Genomic DNA, 24201 nt, shown 5'->3' with positions numbered 1-24201 from the left:
AATCTGGAAAGGTCCACCCTGGACCCTGCAGCAGGTGGGGTGGGGCAGGGAGAGGGACTAGTTGCCGGGCAGGAGCTGGGCAGGAGCTGGGCAGGAGCTGGGCGCAGCAGGGTGTGTGTGTGCCACGGCAGGGGTGGGAGAAGGACAAAGAGACTGAGCTGGTGGCGCAGAGGCCACAGGCTGGGGGCTCTTGGGGAGAATAGGCTGGGCCACGCCCAGAAAGGCTGTGAACATCAGGTGGAGCTTCTGGACTCCATCCCACAGGGCAGAGGTCAGCAAACTGCGGCCCACGCCCCAGCCGAGTCCCGCCCGGTCTAGTGCCTGGTTTTTGCGTGGCCCGGACGCTGAGAATGGGCTTTACATTCATAAATGGTCATAAAGTAAATCAGAGTCAAACTATCTTGTGACACGTGAAAATTACACGAAATTCGCACGTCAGCGTCTGGAAATAAAGTGTTACTGGCCCGTGGCCACACCCATTCACTTACATGTTGTCCACAACAGAGTGGGTAGCTGCGGTAGAGACCCGGTTGGCCCACAGAGCCTAAAATATTTACGATCTGGTCCTTTACAGAGAATGTTTGCCTAAACCACCCCCCCACACCCCCCCTTTCTTGGAATCCTAAAAGATTCTGCGGGCTTCCTCTGCTCCTATAAAGTCACTGCCCTTTTGCTGATATGCAGAAAAACATGGAATGGATATATTTCTCCAATTAAAGACCATTCGCCCTACAATATTTCTTAAGCCCTCGGTAGAGGTCTCTTACCTGCTAGTGACTGGCAGTAAACAACACAACAAATTCTCCTCGAGCACCGCAGTCCTGGCAAGCATGGGTCAGCCCACCGTGCCTGATTTGACGGCAGAAGTCTTAAAGGACATCTGCTCTTATGGCTGCTGTGCACCACTACCCTATTTTATGATTGAATCATGTTTTATTTAATAAAAACATCGCGAGTGCATGTCATTTAATTAAATGCACTGATACTCCATGGTGTCCCACAAGGACGTCATGCGTCACCCTCCCAACAGCAGCAGCAGCAGCTTAAGGCCACTGTTGAGGGCAGTGGAAGCATCAAAGGTTCGGAAGGAGAAAGCACAACAGCGGGCCTGCGCCACATCCCTCCCAAGGGCAGCAGTTGGAAGCTGCTGTCCACAGTCCTCCACCAGAGCGTCTGAACCAGCAGGGCACGAGCAGGAACGGGAAGGAAGGGACCCAGAGGAGACATGCGGGCAGTGGTTGGTTAGTGGGGTGCCGGAGACGGGGAGGAGGCAGGGGGACCCCAGCCTCCAAGGCCGACCACTGAGATGATGGGACCAGGATAATCGTGTTTCTCCTTCGCCTGCAGCCTTGCTGTCCTCGCTGGCCCTGGGCCAACCCTCTCTAAAATTACGAAGAGTCTCGACTGAGCTCACACTGCAGCTGAAAAGCAAGTGGAGCTGGGGTAAGCAGGAGGGAGGACTCCTCTGCTGCCCACCCAAGGGACCTGGAAGCACAGGGAGGCATTTTTACCTTTGTCCGGGCCTGCTGATCCTACCCTGCTGGGGCCGTGCCAGGATTAGGAGTATGGGTCAAATGCCAAGCACATGGTAGGTGCTCAGGGTGTGAGGCCGTGGCAACCTTTGATTTTTAAAACATAACCTTGGGGTCTAATGGTTAGGACTTTGAAGGCCTGGCTGCTCCCTCCCCAGAGCTGCTTTTTTGTTGTTGTTGTTTAAGATTCTACTTATTTATTCACGAGAGACACACACAGAGAGAGAGAGAAAGAGAGAGAGAGGTAGAGACACAGGCAGAGGGAGAAGCAGGCTCCACGCAGGGAGCCCGACATAGGACTCGATCCCGTGTCCCCAGGATCAGGCCCCGGGCTGAAGGCAGCGCTAAACCATAAGCCACCTGGGCTGCCCCCAAGAGCTGCTCTTTATTCCCTGCTCCATGGCTCCCACCACTCTCTGCCTTTCTCGAAAAACCCTCCTTCCTTGATCTGAAGCACAAGAGGGAGTTTGGCCACTCGACAAGCCTTTGTCAGAACTCCCGGGCTGCAGAAAAGTCGCTCTGCTTGAAACTCTCAGGATCTGGGCACCTGGGTGGCTCAGTGGCTGAGCGTCTGCCTTTGGCTCAGGTTGTGATCCCGGGGTCCTGGGATTGAGTCCCGCATCAGGATCCTCACAAGGAGCCTGCTTCTCCCTCTGTCTCTGCCTTTCTCTGTGTCTCTCATGAATAAATACATAAAACCTTAAAAGAAAAGAAACTCTCAGGATCCATGTAAGCAGGTTTCACAGGAAAATATGTTTCTGCATCCAAATGTCTCTAATTCCCTCGGACGAAGAATCCCTGCAGCACTGGAAGGTCTGGTAGGGCTCTGAGGAGGCGAACGGCACGCTAACTGATGGCATGTGTCACTTCAGCTAAGAGCTTTGTAACATGACAAGTGAAGGGACAGCAGTTATCTGAGTCTCCACTGGCAAACAATACGGGGACTTTGCTCTCCATAAAGTGCATCTCAGCCTGTTAACCGGTTTCTGTTCTGACTGGCAGTAACAGCTACTTCGACTCCCAGTAAGAATCGTGAGGATCGGCCTAGAACTTGGAGCTCCGTGGCAGAAACTTCAGAAGTGGGGGCTCCCCGCAGCCTGGGCAGCGCGGCGAGCACTTGGCTAAGGTTCACACGTTCACACTTTCGAAGAGAAAAGGGAGAGGGGGCCCAGAGGAGGGGGAGTGCCTTCCGTGGGATGAGCTGCCCTCCACCCTCACCTCTGCGGCCAGCAGGGGCCACGGCAAGGCCTCCTGATGGGAACCGCTCCTGACCCTGGGAACAGCGCTGGGGAAATGGATCTTTCAGGAAGTGAGCCAGGGTTAGAAATATTTACCTACTCTAGGCCTCTATTGATCCTCAGCAACTACTTCCTCCGGCACAGCAGGGCGGGCTTTCAAAACTACACAAATTGCCAGTGCCGCACAAAGGCTAATGGTCTAAGTACTGACAAGATGCCCCATAACTTTGCAAAAAAGAAGGATTCGTTCATTCAACGGACTGTGAGTGCCACGTTTGGTGGATGAAACAATTCTGATAGGCACAATCACCATATTTGTTTCAAAGCAACTTTTTAACAAAGTGAAATCTTTGAAAAGCTCCAAACCAAAACAAGTATGAATCAAGACACTGCAATTGGCTCAGGTGCAGGAGGAGGCATTTAATATTCTCCACTGTGTACGCGGCTCCCGGCAAGGGGACCGAGCCATGCTTGGGTTCTAAGGCTCCATTCCCCCCAAGGCCCCTGCGCTTTCTGGAAAAGAATGTGCCTTGCCATTTTAACTGAGCGAAAAGGGGAGTCAGTGAATGGCAGGGGCCCTCGATCAAGATTTCTTTTGGCATTTGGTAAAGGAAAGCTGTGTGTCGAAAGGACTGGAAGGTTAATCTCCCCTGACACAAAAACGTGGCATTTTTAAGGCTCTCAGATCTCAGGCAAGGGTTTCATGATGTTTGTTTTTTGTTGAACCCAAAGGCTGCCGTCACCTGATGTAGGCCTCGCTCTCAGGACAACACCCTGGGCTCCAGCGTCTGATTCACTCACGCCCCAGACGTGAAGCCCTGTGGGAAGTGTGGCAGGCACAGCGCCCTGTCCTCTAGGAGCCCACAACCGAGAAGAGGAAGCCAGACGCAGAAATCACTACTACATGTCCAAGTAGACTTGGGCTGTGGCAATTCAGGCTTTGTGCCACCTCTGGCCAGTGAACCCCATGGTCCCTTAACTAGAGGTAGTTCTGTCCCTGCAGGGGACATTCAGACATGCCTGAAGACACAGTTGTCACAACTTGAGGGGAAGGGGTGGGCGCTACCGGCAGATGGAGGCCCGTGGACGCTCAGCATCGTGCCAGGCACAAAGCCAAGAGCTATGAGATGGGAGAACCCGCCCAGGCCGACGTTTCCCCACCTGGCTCGCTACATCAGGTCTCAGGTCCCTGGTAAGAGAGTCCAGAGAAGGATCTGGAGAGAAAAGTAAGATTGTCATCAGTAGAAATGACAGTTGAAAGAGGGCAGACGAAAGCATAAGGCCCGTGTGAGGCGTGGCGAGTCCACTTCGAGGACTTGAAAGAGGAGGCGATGAAAAGGAGCTGAGGCTGGAAACGGCCTTGAACGCTGAGCCGAGCACCTCATAGTTACAGCAAAGGCCAGGGGCGAGTCCGTGGGTTCAGCCAAAGGGGGCAGAATGTGCCCTTTCGACCTCTCCCACGCCCCGGAAGGGCCAAGGCAAGCGGATGGGAGGAGAGACCGGGCCGGCAGACTCGGAGGCCAAGGAGCCCAGCTCTGCACACCTGCGCAGGGACACGAGGTGACGGCGGGCAGGCTCCTGGCTCCTGGTGCGGGAGCAATGCTGCTTCCAGAGTGGGGGGCAGAGGGTGGGCCCGCCCGCAGCCAGGGGAGGGACGAGGGACTCCAGCCCCCCGCAGCTAGAATGAGGGCAGATTCTAGGCTCGTGCAGGTGGGAGGAAGGTGGGAGCCCCAAGCCCGAGGGGAGGCGGGGCACCCTGTCGCTGCCCTGCTGCCGCTTCTAACTCCCTAACCGCCCCCATCATGCAACTTCAGTTAAATCACTGCCAATCAAATCACTTTTGCTCCCTAAGAGTCTGGAAGGGACAGACTCCGGCTGACAGACGCACACCCAGGTGTGAAATAAGACCGGCAAGGAATCGAGTCCCATAGGGCTTCCAGAAATACCTTCTATGTACTCCCGTGTGGCATTTTTAGAGTTGCCAGTACAACCAGGCCATGATTCACCCTCCGAGAAGCTCCTGAAAGATCTCCCCTTCCTGCTTCAACCGCAGCTCAGCTGCCAATGGCCACTGACGACTTCTAATTTCTGTAGCATCTTCTCCCGTCTTAACTTCGCCCGTGAGGGTACATTAGCTCACTTCAGTACCCAACCGAGTACAAACTCCTCAGATGCTTGCTATTTGGGGCCCTCACATATTTGCAGAACAGACAAAGACCCCCGGAGAGCAACTCACATACGGAAGTCCCCACGAAGGTGAATCCTCCTAGAAAATGAGACATTCTTTTAAAAATCGGAAGCACACTCTGTGGGCTGTTTTCCGTGAGTCTGGGATTCCAAATCGATTTTTTCTCGAAGCAGGCTACATCTGCCTGTCTGTGTTCTGAGGCCGGGAGGAGTGGGGAAGCACCATGGGCCGCTTTCCTGGGGTTCTCTCTGGGTGGTAATGTTGGGGCTGCTGCTTCCAAGGCCTTACCCCACGGGTCGCCTTTTGGACAGAAATGTATCCGGGAAACGGGGCACTGTTTCTAAAAGATAAACAGCTCGCGTTGCAAAAATGTCAGCGTAATTAGGTGCGAGTGCAACCTTAGGGACGGAGTCCCGTATCACTAGTAGGATTTCAACAGTGAGGGAGCAGGCGCTCGTGAGCAGGGCCTTCTGTCCGTCGGTGGGGACCGGCTCTTTGCCTGTCTTTCCACGGCCGGTCCCCAGCTAATCCTCCTGGTCTCTGGTGGGCCTCACTCTCCCTGGGGCTCGGTCCTTGCCTTGCTTCTCCTTTGTCTTCAGAGTCCTTTCCCATCCTCCCCTTCCGTCGTCTCCGAATCCCTTCAAAATCTCCTCTGTCCGGGCATTAGTCACAGTGGCCAGACGGTGGCAACAACCCAAGTGTCCACTGACGGATGAGTGGGTGGACACAGTGTGGCCCATCCACGCACCGGAATATCACTCAGCCATAAAAAGGAAGGCCTTTCTGGCACAGGCTCCAATGCAGGTGGATCTGGAGGGCGCTGTGCGCCGTGCACCCAACCAGGCACAAAAGGACACATGTTCTACGATTCCACTTTCACGAAACATATCGAACGGGTCAACTCATAGGTATGGAAAGTAGTTTAAAGATTACCAGGGAGGGGCCTGGGAGGGCGGATGGGGAATGGGGAGTTTCTGCTGTTGGGACCAGAGCTCCCATGTGGGGTGACAAGGAAGTTTCGGAACCAGTGGGGATGGCTGCCCCCCATCGAGAATGCACTTAATACCACCGAATCGCACACTGAACGTGGGTAAACCGGCAAATTGTACATCACGTATATTTTGCCACAATTTAAAAAACCACTTTCCTCTGTTGACTCTTCACTGGTTCCTGCTTCTATTCTCACTCTGCACCCTCTCCTTGGATGGTCTCATCCATTTGCAGGGCTGAGATGACCATCTGAGTGCTGGCAGCTCCTGGATGCTAACCCCCCAGCCGGGACCGGCCCTGGGAGCTCCGGACCCTGCAATCCAGCAACCTCCTGGACGGCTGTCCCCACACGGATGTCCCACAGACACCTCAAGCTGGCCCAGCCCACCACTGAACTCATTACTTACCCTGCCCGACACCAGCTTCTCCCGTGGTCCCTGACTCACCGCAGTGACACATTTTACAGGATCCCCAGACACCTGGGAATCGCCCTCCCCACCGCCCCACCCCCAGGCCCAGCGAGTCCACAGGCCCCTGAGCCCCTGAGAACCTGGCCGCTCTGTCTCCCCAGCATCCCCTGGCCGGTGCTGTCAGGCAGGCCCCTGTCCCCCTTCACTCGGACTACAGGCGACAACCTCCTCTCCCTCTCCTACCTACCTCCAGACTCTAAGGCTTCTGACGCACCCTCCAAAATCACGCCTGTTCACAGAGCCACTTGCCCACAGTCTCAGCCCAGCACCAGAGCCAAGCCCCACTTGTCCGGCCAGGGCTCAGCACACTTCTCCTGTAAAGGCCCAGACAGTAAATACTTTCGGTTTTGCTGGTCATGTTCTGCTTCTGTCACAAACACTCGACTCTGCCGTGGCCTCGCAGAAGCAGCCGGAGATGGGATGTAAATGAACGAGTGTGGCCGAGTTCCACAAGAACTTCACTCACAAGAACAGGCCGCAGGCTGGAATCGACCTGGGGGCCATTGCTTGCTGACACCTGCTCTTCTCTCTCACCCAATCTCCCTAGTACCCCGGGCCCGGCTGGCGGGAGCTGTTGGCAGATTCCTGAAAACACAACCGCACCACGACTGTCCCACCCAAGCCCACAACCCCACGCAGACGGCTAGCACCACCACTTCTAGGTTGTCTCCCTCCATGCTTCCTTTTAGTCCTTGAAGCCTCAGAGGCTAGCGCTTGACTCAGAAGAATGAATGAATGAGTGACCAGATGTCAGAGGCCCAGAAAGCAGCTCTTCCAGTAAACTGGTGGACACCACCCATCTGACAGCTCCAGGCACAGGGGAAATCTACCAGCCATCTAACTTGAACTTAGAAGAGCATCCAGACTCTTCCCCCACGGCCTCTGGGGTCCTCTGTCTTCCTCCTTCTGCTCACCATGCATTAACCACACAGCTGCCTTCCTCCGCTGTGACCGGGCCGGCTGTGTCCTTCAGCCACAGGACCTTTGCACCTGACGCCCACCCCATGCCTGGAAGGCTCTCCCCTCAGAACTCCACAGGGCTGCTCCTCCTCCTCATTTCAGTCTCACCCTCCTGAAGAGCACCCCCGGTCCAGGGGTCTAGTTCATACACACATGCACATGCTCAAAATAACTGGAGACCTTAGTCTTACAGGTTTACTGCCTGTAGCTCGTCTGGCCTTCATTACACAGTAAGTGACAAAGGATCACCGTACCAGGCCTTCCACGAAGAATGACATACTTTTAATGGCTGTATGATTTTTTTTCCCATTTTTTTTTTTTAACATGGACCCCGGCAGCTGTGATCTGATTGACAGTGTCTGATACCCACTTGCCATAGGTACAACCTACAGGTTTGGGAAGTCTGCTAGATTTCTCAGAAAGTCCTAGAATTCAAGAAAATTAAAAAGTAGAATGAGGTGCTTCCAGGGCGTACAGCAGGGTTCTCAGACTCACGAAACCTGTGTATCATGAGGCAGGAATGCGTTTCAGGGAAAGAAAAGGGAAGCACGGCCAGGAGCCAGGCCCGGCTGTCTGCTCCTGAGGCCCTAACTCGAGTCCTGGCATGAAGAGTGGGCTGGTTCTCACCTCTGAGTGGCTGCTTTCCAGACTCCGGCCAGGATGGCACCCGAGAGCCAGCGATAACAGAGACGGGAATCCAGTTTCTAAATGTTCTCATGTGAAAGTTCTGCCGGCAGAGCTGGCCACCTAACAGACGGGGAGGGGGTGATGCGGGGGGACCGGGTGCGGATCGGCCTCTGCCACAACCAGCTCGGGCCGGGGGCAGGGGCTTCCAGTCCCTTTTTCTGCTGTTTGTGTTTTTGCTGAGCGCTTATGCTTGCAGAATGATAGATTCCTACCAGTGAATTTCCACCCTAATGGAAGGGCATTTCCCAGCCCAAGACAGACAGGGCCGGCTCATGTGCCTCGATCCCCAATGCCTCCTTAGCACTCGCAGGGGGTCAGAAAACCCAAATGAGAACGGGTCCCAGGCTGCTCCCCGATCATAACAGTGCGGACAGAACAGTAACAGCCAGTCTCGTTGGGCACCCATTGTGGGCCAGGCCCTGTGCTACGCAATGATCAATAATATCTCGAACGTGGCAGGCAAACCAGGATCATCACCCAGCTCACGGATGCTGCACCTTACCTGCAGCCCCCCGGCCCTGAAGCAGCGGGGACATGGCACGCGAGCCCTCCTCTGCAAGGCCCGGGGCCTGGGGCTGCAACATCCACTTCCACAACCCGCTTCTTTCCCTTTACTCCTCCTTCTGCCCCACTTCGACCGACCCAAGCTGTTCCAAGACACGCGGGCGGCCACCTTCGGTAGGTAAGGAGCAGCTCTCAGCTTCTGCGTAGGCTCCTCCCATAGGTGTGCGGGGCAAACTGTTTATTCATTTGACAAATAACTGATTGAGAGCCTATTCGGGTGCCAGAACGGTGCTCCGCTGGGAGGAAAGAGAAGTTAATAAAACACGCAGAGCTTCCTCCTCTTAAGGAGGTGACCTTCTGATGAGGCACCGGCTGGTGATAATAAAATAAATGCTACAGAAAGAGAAAGGAGGGAAGCAGGCTAAGTGTGTGGCCTGGGAAGGCGACATTTGAGAAAAGGCCTGAAGGCAGGGTGAGAGCAGCCCCCCACACACACTCCCATTACTTGGGTGAAGGCTTGAGGAACTCCCAGGAGGCCTGCAGGGTCGAGGCAGAGGGAGAACAAGATCACTGTCAGCAACGGGGCCAGTACTGGGTTGGAGAGGCCCAGGTGGGAGGAGACTTTGGCCTTTGCTCCAAGCGGAGATGGGAGCCCTGGGAGGGTTCTGAGCTGGGGGATTCACAACAGAAGGTAACACACCCCCAGCCCCCCACCCCTGCTGGGTTAACAAACAGGCTGGAATCATCCGGGGCCTGGAGCAGGGTGGCCTGGAGCAGGGCCGTCGTGGAGGTGGCAAGGCACGGTCAGATGCCAGGTGGACTTGGAGCATCTGCTGATGGCTCGCAAGAAAGAGGCCGACTCCAAAGCTCTGGCCTGATCAACCAGGAGAAGCCGGCGGCTACTCACTAGGAGGGTATGGGGGCTGGAGGAGCAGATGGTGGGGCCCGTGGGGAGCTCGGTTCGGCCACCTTGTGCTTTGGGGGCCCGTCAGAATCCACCTGGATGTGCCCAGAGAGTAGCTCCACAGGCTGCTCTGCTAGGGAGACCTTACTCGTCCTCTTAGGCAGGCACACTTCCCAGGCCGAATGATCAGGACTCTCTCCCTGGCTCTTCTCCCCACCCTCCTTCACCTACTCCTTGTCCTATACACCCTTGATTCCGGGTCTTCCTCTCAAGGGTCCCCTCTTTTTTTCCCCTCCTGTAAGAATTCCTTTGCTGCTCTTGCCGTCTCCCAGAAGCACTAGGAGGCTTTTGGCTTCCTCTCTAATTTCCATTCATTCACTCATTCAACAAGTTAAGTACATCCCCGGTACCAGGCACAGGTCTAGGGCACATGGCCTGTGACAGAGCTGCTCATCCTTTAAGTAACAGAAAGGGAGTCAAAATGCCTTTTTATAAATACAGAAATCCCCAATCCCTTCTAACAATGCCCATATCCAAAAAGCCCTGAGAACTGGAAGTGTTTTGGTCAATCTGACACAGACTCTGACCTGAACTGGCTTGATTGAGGCTGTTTCTGGTCCTTATCTACCCACTTGGTGGGGGTACTCCTCCAGCCCGGGGCAGAAAGCTGGATGTGTTTGCTGGGTACATCTGTGGCCAGGGGTTTCAGACACTGCGACAGGACCTGCACGTTCCTGTCCCCCACGTTTGGCGAGGGTCCCAACCAGCAAGATGATTTCTCTGGGAACTTTCCCGGCCCTTTCAACAGTTCACATTTTACTAATAAGTAGGCGTGGGGAGGGGAGGATGGTGCATTATTTAAGCGATCGAATGGCAGTTAATTAAAAAGTCGAATATATTATGGTTAAGATATGGTTCCTTCTGGCCCTGGAGCAAAAGAACCACAAGTGACCTTAAAAATTCCACCAGCACATTCCAAATTTTGACTCAATTATAATATTAATTAAAGTCCCATTAATTAAATATTGACTAATACGAATGAATTTTAATTCGAATCTGAAACTACAAATTAGCTCCAGGGAATGAGATCCAGATAAACAATTTCCCAGCACCTGCATTTCTGGTGAATGGCTCCATCCCTGGCAGTGCTTCGGGGACAACATGGGTAAAAAGATGAATATTACCAGGTGATGCGAATCCTTCACCCCAGATGCAAATATATCAACAGAATTTCAAAGGACTCGCTCTGTCGCTTGCTGCAATTAAGAACTCTGGAGCTCTTAGCCCCTCTGGAAGCGCCTGGGCAGTTTATCTGGCAGGAAAGAGGAATGTACCTAAAGGCTAAAGAATTCAGTTTTGCTTTTGCTGCAGAAGCGAACTGTTTTCTGGACTCACTCGCTGCCTACACCGGCAGAACATCACAGGATCACAGACGCGGTTAGCTGGTCCACCGTGTTATAGGAAGCCTTTTCTTAAAACCACCGGGTGCTCTCTGATACTGTCCCAAACCCCCAGGCTGGCGAAGTTAGCGGCGATCTGGGACCAAGGAAATCGGATTCTTTGAGGGGGGGGGGGGGGGGAGGCGGGAAGGAGGGGGAGGCGCTTAACCCTCCGCTCTCACTCCTCAGGCCCGGCCAGGTGAGAAGCCATCTCTAGCTCTACCGTTTATTTTGCAGCCGGTTCACATTTTTACCCTGGAGTGGGAGAGAGCCCAGGGAGCCCGCCCTGGGAGGACCAGAGGGTGAGGGTCTCTAACAGAGCAAAGAATGTTTCAGAGCATGAAGCCAAAAGGTAAAAAACAAACAAACAAACAAACAAAAAAACATGTTGACAATATGCGCAGGGAAAAAAAAAAAAAAAGTTCTGTCGTTGCTGTTGGGGTCATGATCCTTTAGTTGGGGGAATCTGACTGGGAGGGAGAAAACCCGCGAAGTCTGCGCTGCCGGTTAATTGCGCGGAGCAAGAAACAGTTGTGCGTGTGCGTGTGCGCTGGGGGCTGCACAGTGGAAACACCCAGAGGGGGCAGGAGGTCCACGGGGCACGCAGACCTGGCCTCCCTCCCTCATTCCTGCAGGGCAACCGGGAGGTTAAAATTAGGACCGTGAACCGCCCCCGCCTCCGCTGGACCTGCGGGGGCGCCTCGGCCCCAGGGGCCCTCGAAATAGCCACTAGGGTCGGGAAACCGAACTTTCCTGGTGCAGCAGTGACAGGAGCCAACGGAGCCTGAGCGGGGGGGAGGGAGCCCGGGAAGGAACAGAGTATTTGGGGTGTGCCCGTGTGTCCGCGTGTGCGCGCCCGAGCGCGCTTCGTGGGGGGAGGGGGGCGTGCAGGGGAGGGGTTTGAATTCACAAAACACACACGCACTCGCACGATCGCAGGACAAAACGTCACTGAGCGGTCTGGGCCACAAGTTAGGCTCTTTAAACAGAATAATTAGAAAAAGAAAGAAAGAAAGAAAGGAAAACAGCTTTTGGAGAAACTCTTCTCGCTTAGAGGTCAGTCCAAAGAGCGGAGCGGCGGGTGGGTGCAGGGTCCCCCAGACTCAGGAATGTGGGGTTCAGAGGGAGAGCGGAGGGGTGTCGGTCCGGAGAGCCTTGGCCACGAGGATTTTCGGTAAAGAGCTTGAGAAGCGGGTCCCCGCGAAGCCCGATTCTCGGGTGAGTTTGTGGCGAAAAAAGCGAGGGTGGTGGTGGTGGGGGGGGTGTTTTCCCAAGACGAGCGAGTGCACTTTTGGGTAAACAGTGAGAAAAAGGGTCCAGGGGAGGCCCCCAAAGCCACTATTCGGGGTGGGGAGTCAAAACGAGAAGACGGTCCCCAGGACGCCCCAAATCCGGGAAATTGGGGCAAAGGTGAAAACGAGTCCTCCAGGCCCTCCCGATTCAGGAGTCCGAGGTCGGAGTGAGCCGGGGACCCCCAGCTTCAGGGGTTTGGGCTGTAAAAGAGGAGGGGGTCCCCAGGAGCGCCCCCCCAGTTCAGGGAGTTCAAGGTAAGGCTTTGAGATGGTTTCAAGAAGTTGAGAGAAAGTGAGAGACGGGTCCCTGGGCGCCCCCAAGTTACGGGGTTGGGGGAGGGGAGTAAGACGAGGTTCCCGGGAGCCCCAGTTCAGGGAGTTTGAAGATAAAAGTTTGAGGGGTCCCGGGCCACGCCCAGGCCGGGGATACTGAGGGTAGGAGTGAGAGAGGGCTCGGGGGGGGGGGCTCCCCAACTCTGGAAGTTTTCTGAGAAGTGCGGCGATGAGTTCCGCACCTGCCCCCCGAGTTTGGGGGAAAGTTGGGGGGAGCTGGTCCCCAAAGTCGGCCGCGCCTGCGGGGTCGGGGTGAAGGCGCGAGTCCCGCGGGCGCGCCGTCCCGGGCGTTTGGGGTGAACGGCGGGGGCTGCGCCGTCCGCCTCCCGACACCCCCCCCCGTCCCGATCCCCGCCGCCCCCCACACTCCGCGGCCCGGCCGGGCCCGGGGCGGTCGCATCGGTCACCTGGAGTTCGGGCCGGGAGTTCGGGCAGCGGCTCCCGCGGCGGCAGCAGCGGCTGCTGCGTGTTGGTCCCCGTTGGTAAGTAACAGTCTCCACGGCTACAGTCTCTATGGCGGCGGCGGTGGCGGCGGCGGCCGCTCCTCCTCCCGCTCCCGCCGCCCGCCGGCCTCGCGCGCCTGCCCGCCGGCCCGCCCGCCGCGACGGGGCGGGGCGTTGTTACCGGCAACGGTTACCAGGCTCCACGCCCCGCCCCTCAACGGCCCGCCCACGCCCGCCTCCTACGGGCGCGGGGAGGGCCGGGCGTGAGCCCCCGCGGCACCCCATTGGCTGCCCGCAGTGCCCATCAGAGGGGGCGTTCCCGGCGAGGGCGAGGCTTAACCAATCGCCGCGAAGGGGGGCGTGGCTTGGCGGGAGGCGCGCGCTGCTCGGAGGGTCGGCGAGCGGAAAGCGCACGCGGCCCCCGGTGGGTGGCGCTGCTCCGGGAAGGCCGCGGCTCGGTGGCTCCCCGGGGTGGGGGGGGGGGGGGCCTTCGCGTAGCTCCACGACCGATTCCATTCCCGGGACGTCCAGACAGAGTCCGAGTCTGGGGTCAGCAAACCCCGACCCTGCCCGCCGCCTGGTTTTCATGCACCACCAGCTGAGAGCTTTCAAATATATATTTTTTTAAATGGTTTAAAACAATCAAAAGAAGGCTCTTCGGTGGCATGCGGAAAAACTATGAAGCTCTTGTATAACAGAATCTAGTGGTTTCGATATCTTTTAAGGGTTGGCGGGCTGCACCCCTAATTATGTCCGCCTGTGTTTGTCAATAAAGTTTTATTGGAACACAGCCAGGAGGACCATCGTTTTAAGAGATCGCGGAAGGCTGGTTTCTCACTACACGGGCAGGCCTGAGCAGCGAAGGGTTAATTCGTGGCACAAAGATGGAATGGCATCAGCAGAGCCTGAAGATTTACTACGCAGCCTTTCACAGAAAAATGTTTGCCAACCTTCTTCCCTCCCCAGATGGTAGGTTCAACTATGCATAGGACAAACAACCCACACTCTCCTGGAGCTTTTTCTCTAATGTGGGGACACTGACAATAAACAGAATAAATAAACATATATAGTTATTCAGGAGAAGGGGCTGGCCCAGTAAAAGAGAAGATTTGTTCTGGAAAGAAAGGGGCAGAGCAATTTAAAGGAAGATTAGACCTCAGCCCTATTCATTCATTCAGTCAGTCAGTCATCCATTCATTCATTCACTCAACAAGTAATCATACTTGTTAGCACTGATTAAATTGTTCTTAGGTGCCAGACACTGATGTAAGCATTTTTTCGTATGCTAACTCAGTTGAATTTCACACTCAGATCCTAAGAAATGTGCTATGCGTTATCCCCATGTTACAGATCAGGAAACTGAGGTCTGGAAAGAATGAGTGAGTTTGCCCAGTGCCAAACAGCTTGTAGGGGCTTCAAACCCCCCAGTCTGGTGCCAAAGCCCATGCATTTGACTACCAGACAGGTGATTTTCAAACATTTTTGACCACAACATCGCAGCAAGAAATACATTTGACCCAAAGGCCCAGTCCACACAAACATATACTAACTGAGACAAAATGTTCATAACATGATGCTTTAGGCAATGCTTGATCTTTTCTATTCATTTTAATGAAAATGCTGATGGTCACCTGCTGAAGTGATTTTGCCACTTTCTAATGGGTTGCTTCTTGCAGATTTTTATGTGATGAGTCTTAAGCTTAGGACTGCAGGAGTCAGCTCCTTTCCTTCAATTATTAATTTAGCCAAAAATGTTTATTGAGTGCCTACTATTTGTCAGACGCTGATCCAGGTGCTAGGGATACAATTCCCGTGCTCCTAGGAAGAGTGATACGATAGTAACTTAGGGATGACTGGCTGGGCTTATTTCACATAGAGTAGCCAGGGATGGACTCTCAAGGGTGACCAAGCATCCTACATGGTTTGAGGTTATGGGGTTTCCCAGGATGTGAGACTTTCAGTTCTAAATATGGGAAGTTTCGGGACCACGCAGGATGAGCTGGTCACCCTAGGCCTCTCTGAGACGGTGACATTTGGGCCAAGGTTGGAATCACAAGGAAAAGGGGAAGACAATATCAAGAATTCAAAAATCCCTGGGGGTGGAAACTCACTTTAAAGAAACAGTGGGGGGACACCTGGGTGGCTCAGAAGTTGAGCATCTGCCTTTGTCTTAGGGCGTGATCCCAGGATCCCGGGATCGAATCCAACATCCCTGCATGGAGCCTGCTTCTCCCTCTGCCTGTGTCTCTGCCTCTCTCTCTCTCTCTCTCTCTCTCTGTGTCATGAATAAATAGATAAAATCTTTAAAAAAATAAAGAAACAGTGGGATCACTGGATATGGCTGGAGCAGAAAGAATAGGGAAAGCACAAGTGGGTAAGGGGCAGTGATGCAGTGAATGGAGGGGATCATTTCATTTAAGGTCTGCCAGGCCATGGGAAGGGGTTCTCATCAGATTGGGAAGCCATTGGAGGCTTTGAAGCAGGAGGGAGATGTAATCAGATCTGTGATTTGTGGTTTTAAAAAAGCTCACTGCTTGGGGAACAGATTGTGGGAGACAAGAAAGAGCAAGAGAATTCAGGACTGTTACAATTCTCTGGGACTGGCAAGTATAGTGGCTTGGATTAGGGACCTGGTAGTGGGGGTGGGGATGAGTGGGTGGCTTGGAGGTGCATTTTGGAGAACATACTTGATGTGGGAAGCCAAGTGATAAAATTTTAGGATGTGATGGGAGGTTGTCTTGTGGCCACATTGTACAGCCCATTCCGCTATAACTCTTGTTTTGAAAACGTATATTTGTCCTAACTTGATGCCATATTTACAGTAAAATTTATGCATTTCTTAACCATTTAACACATGTAAAACTCTGCTGTCTGGAAGGAGAGATAGTAAGAAAATAAAAAATACTTGGAATTAGAAATTAGAAAATTAGAGAGGCACCTGGGTGGCTCAGTCAGGGAAGCGTCTGACTCTAGATTTTGGCTCAGGTCATGACCTCAGGGTCCTGGAATTGAGCCTTGAATTGGGCTCTGCACTCAGCTAAGAGTCTGCTTGTCCCTCTTCCTCTGCTCCTACTCACCACCACCCCAAATAAATAAATAAATAAATAAATAAATAAATAAAATCTTTTAAAAAGAGAGAGAGAAATTAGAGGGGTGCCTGGGTGGCTCAGTCAGTTAAGCATCTGCCTTCGGTTCAGGTCATGATGCCAGGGTCCTGGATTCAAGCCTTTAGTCGGGCTCCCCTCTGCCTGCTGTTCCTCCCCCTGCTTGTGTGCTCTCTCGCGCTCTCTCTCTGTCAAATAAATAAATGAAATCTTTAAAAATTTTTTAAAAAGAAATTAGGGATCCCTGGGTGGCGCAGTGGTTTGGCGCCTGCCTTTGGCCCAGGGCGCGATCCTAGAGACCCGGGATCGAATCCCATGTCGGGCTCCCGGTGCATGGAGCCTGCTTCTCCCTCTGCCTGTGTCTCTGCCTCTCTCTCTCTCTCTGTATGACTATCAAAAATAAATAATTAAAAAAATAAAAAAATAAGAAGAAATTAGAAAATTAGAGCAATTAGAAAAAACTTGAAGATGAATGAAAATGAAACACAGCATACCAGAATTTGGGGGATTCAGCTAAAGTAGAGGAATATTTATAGCTGTAATCACCTATGTTTAAAAAAAAAAAAAAGACAGAAAGGACCTCAAATCAGTAATTGAATCTTCCACCTTAAGATCTAGAAAATAGGGGATCCCTGGGTGGCTCAGCGGTTGAGTGTCTGCCTTTGGCTCAGGGCGTGATCCCGGGGTCCTGGGATCGAGTCCCGCATCGGGCTCCCTGCATGGAGCCTGCTTCTCCTTCTGCCTGTGTCTCTGCCTCTCTTTCTGTATCTCTCATGAATAAATAAAATATTAAAAAAAAAAAGATCTGGAAAATAAAGGTAAATCAAACCCAGGGCTGGCAGAAGGAAGGAAATAGATTAGAGTGGGAATAAATGAAATAGAGATTAGAAAATCAATAGAATTAAGAAGATCACAGGTTAGTTCCTTGAAAAGATCAGCAAAGCTGACAAATCTTTAACTAGACCGACCAGGATAAAAAGAGAAAAGACTCAAATTATTTTTTTTTTGAAAACACTCAAATCACGAATCAAAGAGGAGACATCACAACCAACTTTACATAAATAGAAAAAATGGTAAGGCGATGCTGTGAACAATTGTTATGCTGACAAATTCGATGTATCAAATGAAACGGGTAAATTCCTAGAAAGTGACTCAAGAGGAAATAGAAAATCTGAGTGAACCTATGAAAGGAGAAACACTGCATTAGTAATCCCAAAACTTCCCACAAAGAAAAGCCTGGAACAAGATGGCATTGCTGGTGAATTCTATCAAATGTTTAAAGAAGAAGTAACACCAATCCTTCACAGGCTATTCTTAAAGACAGAAGAGTAGGGAATACTCCGTGAGGCCATTCTAACATTCTATGAGACCAGTATTATCCTATCCTGATACCAAAGCCAGACAAAGATATCCCAAAAGGAGAAAACTATAGGCCATTATCCCTTATGAACATAAATGCAAAAATTCTCAGCAAAATACTAGCAAACCAAATCCAGCAATATATAAAATCATTTACCCATCGTGACCAAGTGGAATTTATCCAGGAATGCAAAGTTGGTTGGTTTGATATTTTTTTTAAAAGTGTTTTTTTTTTTTTTTAGATTTTATTTATTTATTCATGAGAGACACAGAGAAAGAGGCAGAGACACAGGCAGAAGGAGAAGCAGGCTCCATAAAGGGAGCCCGATGCAGGACTCCATCCCGGGACTCTGGGATCATGACCTGAGCCGAAGGCCGATGCTCAACCACTGAGCCACCTGGGCATTCCATTAAAAAAAAAAAAAAAAAGTTTTATCATTTTAATAGAGGACAAAAACTGTATGATCATCTTAAAAGAAAAAAGAAAACATTTGACAAAATCCAGCACTCTTTCATGATTTAAACAACACCACTCAACAAACTAGAAATAGAGGACTTCCCCAGCCTGATAAAGGGCATCTGAGCATTGCACCACAGATAAAGACACTCAGTGGTAAAAAACTGGATGCTTTCCCTCTAAGATCAAGGACAAGGCCGAGATGTCTGCTCTTGCCACTTCTCTTTAGCATTGTACTAGATGTTCTAGACAGGGTAATTACGCATAAAAAATAAATAAAAGGCACCTAAATTGGAAAGGAAGCAGGAAAACTATGTTTGCAGATGACATGATCTTGTATGTAGAAAATCCTAAGGAATGCATTAAAAAGCTATCACAACAAATAAATGAGTTCAGCAAGGTTGCAGAGTACAAGATCAATATAAAAAACTCAATTGTTTTTCTGTACATTAGCAATGAATAATCTGAAAATGAAATTTAAGAAAGAAAACCATTTACAATAACACCAAAAAAGGGATGCCTGGGTGGCTCAGTGGTTGAGCGTCTGTCGTTGGCTCAGGTCGTGATCCTGGGGTCCAGGGATCGAGTCCCACATCGGGCTCCCTGCTTGGAGACTGCCTCTCCCTCTGCCTGTGTCTCTGCCTCTCTCTCTGTGTCTCTCATGAATGGATGAATAAAAACTTAAATAAACAAACAATAACACCAAAAAGAATAAAAGATGGAGGAATGAATTTAGTAGAAGCCAAGATTTGTACAATGAAAACTAAAAAACATCATTGAAAGAAATTAAAGAAGACCCACGTAAATAAAAAAAAAAAAGATAACCACGTTCCTGGATGAGATTTAACATTATTAAGATGATAATACTCCCCAAATTCATCTATAGACTTTATCTCTATCAAAATTCAGCTGGCTTTTTTTCCATAGAAATTGATAATTTCACAGAAATTGACTGTAAACTTCACAAAGAAACTCAAGGAACCTGGAATAGCCCAAATAATACTGAAAAAGAAGAGCAAAATTGGAAAAACCATACTTCTAGATTTTAAAACATACTAAAAAACTGTACTGTGGCATTGGCATAAGGCTAGACATACAGATAAATGGAATAATGTTGAGAATCCAGAAATAAACCTGCCCTTTTTACAGTCAGTTGATTTTTGACAAGGGTGGCAAGACTACTCAATGGGGTAAAAGTAGTCTCTTAAGCAGTACTAGGACAACCAGATAGCCCCACTCAAAAGGATAAAATTTGACCCCTACCTCACACCATATATAAAAATTAACTTTAAAAATCGGTCATAGATTTAAATGTGAGAACTAAAACTACAAACCTCTTGGGAAAAAAAAATATAAGAGTAAATCTTCATGACCTTGGTTTGGCAATGGTCACTTTAATATGATACTAAAAGCACAAGTCAAAAAAAAAAAAGAAAGAAAAGAAATAGATAAATTAAACTTCATCAAAACTGAAAACTTTTGGGGCAGCCCGGGTGGTTCAGTGGTTCAGCTCAGGGCCTGATCCTGGGGTCCTGGGATCGAGTCCCATGTCAGACTCCCTGCATGGAGCCTGCTTCTCCCTCTGCCTCTCTCTCTCTCTCTCTCTCTCTCTCTGTGTCTCTCATGAATAAATAAATAAAATCTTTAAAAAGAACTAAAAACTTTTGTGCTTCAAAGAAAATAAATAAATAAAGTGAAAACATAAATAAAGTGATACAACAACCTACAGAATGGGAGAAAATATTTGCAAATCGTATATCTGATAAGGGATGTAAACCTAGAATATATAAAGAGCTCTCACAGTTCAACAATAAAAAGACAAAGAACCCAATTTTAAAATGGACAAATAGGGACACCTGGGTAGCTCAGCAGTTGAGTATCTATCTACCTTTGGCTCAGGGTGTGATCCCGGGGTCCTGGGATCGAGTCCTGCATCAGGCTCCCTGCATGGAGCCTGCTTTTCCCTCTGCCTGTATCTCTGCCTCTCTCTCTCTCTCTCTCTCTCATTGTGTGTGTGTCTCATGAATAAATAAATAAAATATTTAAAAAGAACTAAAAACTTTTGTGCTTCAAAGAAAATAAATAAAGTGAAAACATAAATAAAGTGATACAACAACCTACAGAGTGGGAGAAAATATTTGCATCGTATATCTGATAAGGGATGTAAACCTAGAATATATAAAGAGCTCTCACAGTTCAACAATAAAAAGACGAAGAACCCAATTTTAAAATGAGCAAATAGGGACACCCGGGTAGTTTAGAAGTTGAGTATCTATCTACCTTTGGCTCAGGGTGTGATCCCGGGGTCCTGGGATCGAGTCCAGCATGGGGCTCCCCGCAGGGAGCCTGCTTCTCCCTCTGTCTATATCTCTGCCTCTCTCTGTGTCTCTCATGAATGAATAAATAAAATCTTTTAAAAATAATAAAAATAAAATAAAAATGGGCAAATATTTCTCCAAAGAAGACCTACAAATGATCGATAAGCACGTGAAAAGGTGCTCAAAACCATTAGTCCTCAGGGAAATACAAATCCAAACCACAGTGAGCTACTGCCTCACATCCAATAAGATGGCTATGATAGAAAAGCCAGATACGAACAAGCACCGGCAAGGACGTGGAGAAATCACAGACTCACACGATGCTAGCAGAAATGGGAAATGGCGCAGCCACTTTGGAAAACAGTATGTTGATGCCTCAAAAAGTTAAACATAGAATTGCCATATGAGCCAGGGATTTCACTCCCAAGTATATACACCCAACAGAAACAAAAACATATGCCCACACGAAAACTTGTACACAGATTTTCATAGTGCCATTACCCAAAATAGGCAAAAGCAGAAAGAATCCAAATAACCCCACCAATGGATGGATGAATAAATGAACGATGGCAAATCCGTACAATGGAACAGTATCCTGCTGTAAAAGGCCCCAATACACGCTACCATGTAGATAAACCTTGAAAACCATGTAGAGAAAACCTTCTCACTGGGAGAAGCCAGACACTATAGGGCCATACGGTGTGTGCTTCTTTGTACGAAATCTCCTGAATAAGCAAATCTACAGAGACAGAAACCAGGGTTAGAGGGTGTCAGGGGCTGGGGGAGAAGGATGGGGAGTACCTGCTGATGGGGGCAGGGTTTCTTTTTGGAGGGACGACACTGTTCTAAAATTGATTGTGGTGATGGCTGTGCATATTCTCAAACCACCAAATTATGTGCTTTAAAAAGACCAATTCTATGGTATATAAGATACTTTTTAAAAAAAAGATTTATTTATTTATTTATTTATTTATTTATTTATTTATTTATTCATGATAGACAGAGAGAGAGAGAGAGGCAGAGACACAGGAGGAGGGAGAAGCAGGCTCCATGCCGGGAGCTGGACACAGGACTCGATCCCAGGACAGGCGCTAAACCGCTGAGCCACCCAGGGATCCCCAATTCTGTGGTATATAAATTGTATCTCGATAAAGTTATTTTTACAGTTCTGCTACCATATTCATTAGTTCTTGCTGAGTGTGTAAATCGGGGTGCAGGGTGGGGGGGGCTGGGTGGCTCAGTTGGTTGAGTGTCTGCCTTCAGCTCAGCTCATGACCCCGGAGCCCTGGGATGGGGCCCCACACCCGGCTCCTTGCTCAGCGTGGAGCCTGCTACTCCCTCTCCCTCTGCTGCTCCTTCTGCTTGTGCTTGCTCTTGTGCTCTCCCTCTGTCAAATAAATAAAATCTTTTAAAAGGTGGGGTGGGGACACCCAAGTGGCTCAGTGGTTGAGGGTCTGCCTGGGGCTCAGGGCGTGATCCCGGGGTCCTGGGATCGAGTCCCACATCAGGCTCCACACAGGGAGCCTGCTTCTCCCTCTGCCTGTGTCTCTGCCTCTCTCTGTGTCTCTCATGAATAAATACATTAAAAATTGTAAAAATTAAAATAAAAGTGTTTAACTCAATGAGGATGTTTTGGGGCAGTGGTGTCCTTATCCAATTTTACCGCAGACCTGTGGTTTTTATTGTGCAGTTCTGCCCAGGGCAGCTGATTTTTAGGAATGCCTATGGCACCTTATGGGCGAACTGGCTGTACGTGGCTGTTGCTTCAGTCTGATGTGCGTAAGCAGGGGGTGTAGGCTTGCCAAGCGACAGTTGTCCTCCATAGAGACGGGACAAAATGGGGACCCCGCTCCGTCACATTTCCAGAAAATCCAATTAATTCCCCGTGGCCATCTAGTGAAAGGGGACCAGCCTCAGAAGTTCAGTGGCGACCTGCAACGTCACAGCTCCCCCATGCAAAGGCCTGCTGATGTCTAACAACTGCCACGCATTTCTCGTCTTGCTTCCCCCCTGGAAGGAGGAGAAGACTGAAGTCCCCGGAGACAGCATACTGAGCTGCGCCCAGCCTGTCTCAGCCTCACACGCACCTCTTCCCAAGCAGACCCATCCCAATTTAGCAGCAAGTGGCCTCCCCTGGCTGCCAAAACAGACATCTCAGGCCCTTCGTTTCTGGGAGGCCTCCCTGCGGTGGCTGCAGCACACAGTCCCCGCCCTATGGGGTCCCAGGCTCCAGGCATGCCCTTGGGGTGCCCTTCACCGGGCCCTCCTCGTACCCAGCACTCAGCACCCCAGAAGCCCCCTGCCCAGACACCCTTTTAACAAGTTCCCTCCTGCCCTCACCCTTCCGTACCCCCAGCGTAGGTGCACAGACTTTGGGGTTGGGACCCTCTTTATCTGCTGTTTCCTCTGAAAACTTGCCGTGGGGCTGGCATCTCACTGGGGAGCTCATAATCTTTGAGTCTTGTCACGGGTGGACATTCTAGTTTTTCCGAGGACTGTCTCTCCCCCCACATCCAGGCTAAGTAGGTTCCATCAGGGCAGGGACCTTTTGGGCCTGCTCTCCAGGATCCTCGTCACCTAGAGCAGAGGTTCTTAACCAAGAGCACTTCTGCCTTGAAGGAGACATCTGGTGATCTCTGGGGACATTTGTGATTGTCACAGCCAAGAGGTGGTCCTGGCATGGAGTGGGAAGAGACCGAGGATGTTGCTCAACACCCTACAGTGCACAGAATGGCCCCCATGGCGGAGAATGATGTGGCCTCAAATATCAACGGTGCCTCAACTGAGAAACCCTGTATGGAGTGTTTGGGGGTGAAAGTTGAGTCTGATCCCTGCTCACGTTATGCACCAGTATAAATCCTCAGTCGTATAAACCAGGGTGACCCCCCTAGTGCCTGAGTCACCCCTTCTCTCCTCCAACTCAATGTGTGTATTTCAATGTGTGTAGCATCCCAGGACCTCAGTGGGTCAGATGATTATGGAACAGAGTCCCCTTGGGGTCAGTGGAATCCACTCACCCGGGGTGGGGGAGGGTCTCATCTGAAATAATTTTGTCCCCCAGGGTGATGTCTTGAGACATTTTTGTTGTCATGACTAGGGGAGGGAGAGCTACTGGCATTTGATGGTACAAGGTGGGGGTGCTGCTCCACACCCTACAACACACAGGACAGTCCCACCCCAGAGCATGACACAGTGTCAATGTTGAGTGCCGAGGCTAAGAAACCCTGGTCTAGGGGATCCCTGGGTGGCTCAGTGGTTGACCATCTGCCTTCGGCTCAGGTCATGATCCCAGGGTCCTGGGATCGAGTCCTGCATCGGGCTCCCCGCAGGGAGCCCGCCTCTCCCTCTACCTGTGTCTCTGCCTCTCTCTGTGTGTCTCTCATGAATAAATAAATAATTTTTTTAAAAAAAAAGAAAGAAAAACAAACCCTGGTCTAGAATCAAGCTTGAGCACGGCTGTTCCTCATTACATCACTGTCGAATAAATGGACATTAGAACACCAAGCCTGCAGGTGCAAACTTGCCCAAATCTATATATTTTTAAAAGTATTTAAAATTTGAGATAAAATATCCATAAAATTTACCAGTTTGACCATTTTTTGTGTGTGTACAGTCAGTGGCATTAAGCATACTTATACTGTTGTGCAAACATTCCCACCAGCCGTCTCCAGAACCTTCCATCTCCCCACACAGAGACCCTGTCCCCAGGAAACACTGACCCCCACCCCCCGCCCCACCCCTGGCTCCACCACCTCCTCTGTCTCTGTGCACAGGCCTCCTCTGGGGACCTCCTGGGAGTGGGGTCTTGCAGGAGGAGTCCTTCTGGGTCTGGGTCCCCTCCCTGAGCCCGGTGTCCTCGGGGCCCGTCCCCGTGGGGGCAGGTGTCAGGGCCCCTTCCTTTCTAGGGCCGGGTCATATCCCAGGGTGTGGATGGGCCGCACTGTGGTTATCCACGCATCTATCCACGGACACTTGGCTTGCTC

At 50.8% G+C, this 24201-nt stretch overlaps 2 protein-coding genes and 1 pseudogene across 7 annotated transcripts in view; 1 reads left to right on the top strand and 2 right to left on the bottom strand.

Annotated features, from left to right (window-relative positions):
* The window catches only part of LOC112911857 (zinc finger protein 18-like), a 40852-nt pseudogene extending 32251 nt beyond the window's left edge, over positions 1-8601 (bottom strand).
* The window catches only part of RFX2 (regulatory factor X2), a 96328-nt gene extending 83219 nt beyond the window's left edge, over positions 1-13109 (bottom strand). The window contains exon 1 of one of the 3 annotated variants that reach the window (XM_025988536.2): positions 12945-13109. The gene's annotated coding sequence lies outside the window, so the exon portion shown is untranslated. The remainder of the gene's footprint in view (positions 1-12944) is intronic. The other 2 variants (XM_025988534.2, XM_072721655.1) reach the window with 2 other exon arrangements.
* The window catches only part of LOC112911851 (long-chain-fatty-acid--CoA ligase ACSBG2-like), a 63492-nt gene continuing 51120 nt past the window's right edge, over positions 11830-24201 (top strand). Inside the window, exons 1-2 of one of the 4 annotated variants that reach the window (XM_025988539.2) lie at positions 11847-11968; positions 13756-13949. In XM_025988539.2, the coding sequence (XP_025844324.1) occupies positions 13870-13949 (80 nt within the window). In that variant the 5' untranslated portion in view covers positions 11847-11968; positions 13756-13869. Of the gene's footprint in view, positions 11969-13755; positions 13950-24201 lie in introns of all 4 variants that reach the window. The other 3 variants (XM_072721658.1, XM_072721656.1, XM_072721657.1) reach the window with 3 other exon arrangements.

The sequence above is a fragment of the Vulpes vulpes genome, chromosome 9 (assembly GCF_048418805.1).
Source record: "Vulpes vulpes isolate BD-2025 chromosome 9, VulVul3, whole genome shotgun sequence".
Taxonomy (NCBI): domain Eukaryota; kingdom Metazoa; phylum Chordata; class Mammalia; order Carnivora; family Canidae; genus Vulpes; species Vulpes vulpes.
Note: the sequence above shows the minus strand (reverse complement) of the source record. Positions and strands in the feature narration are given on the sequence as shown.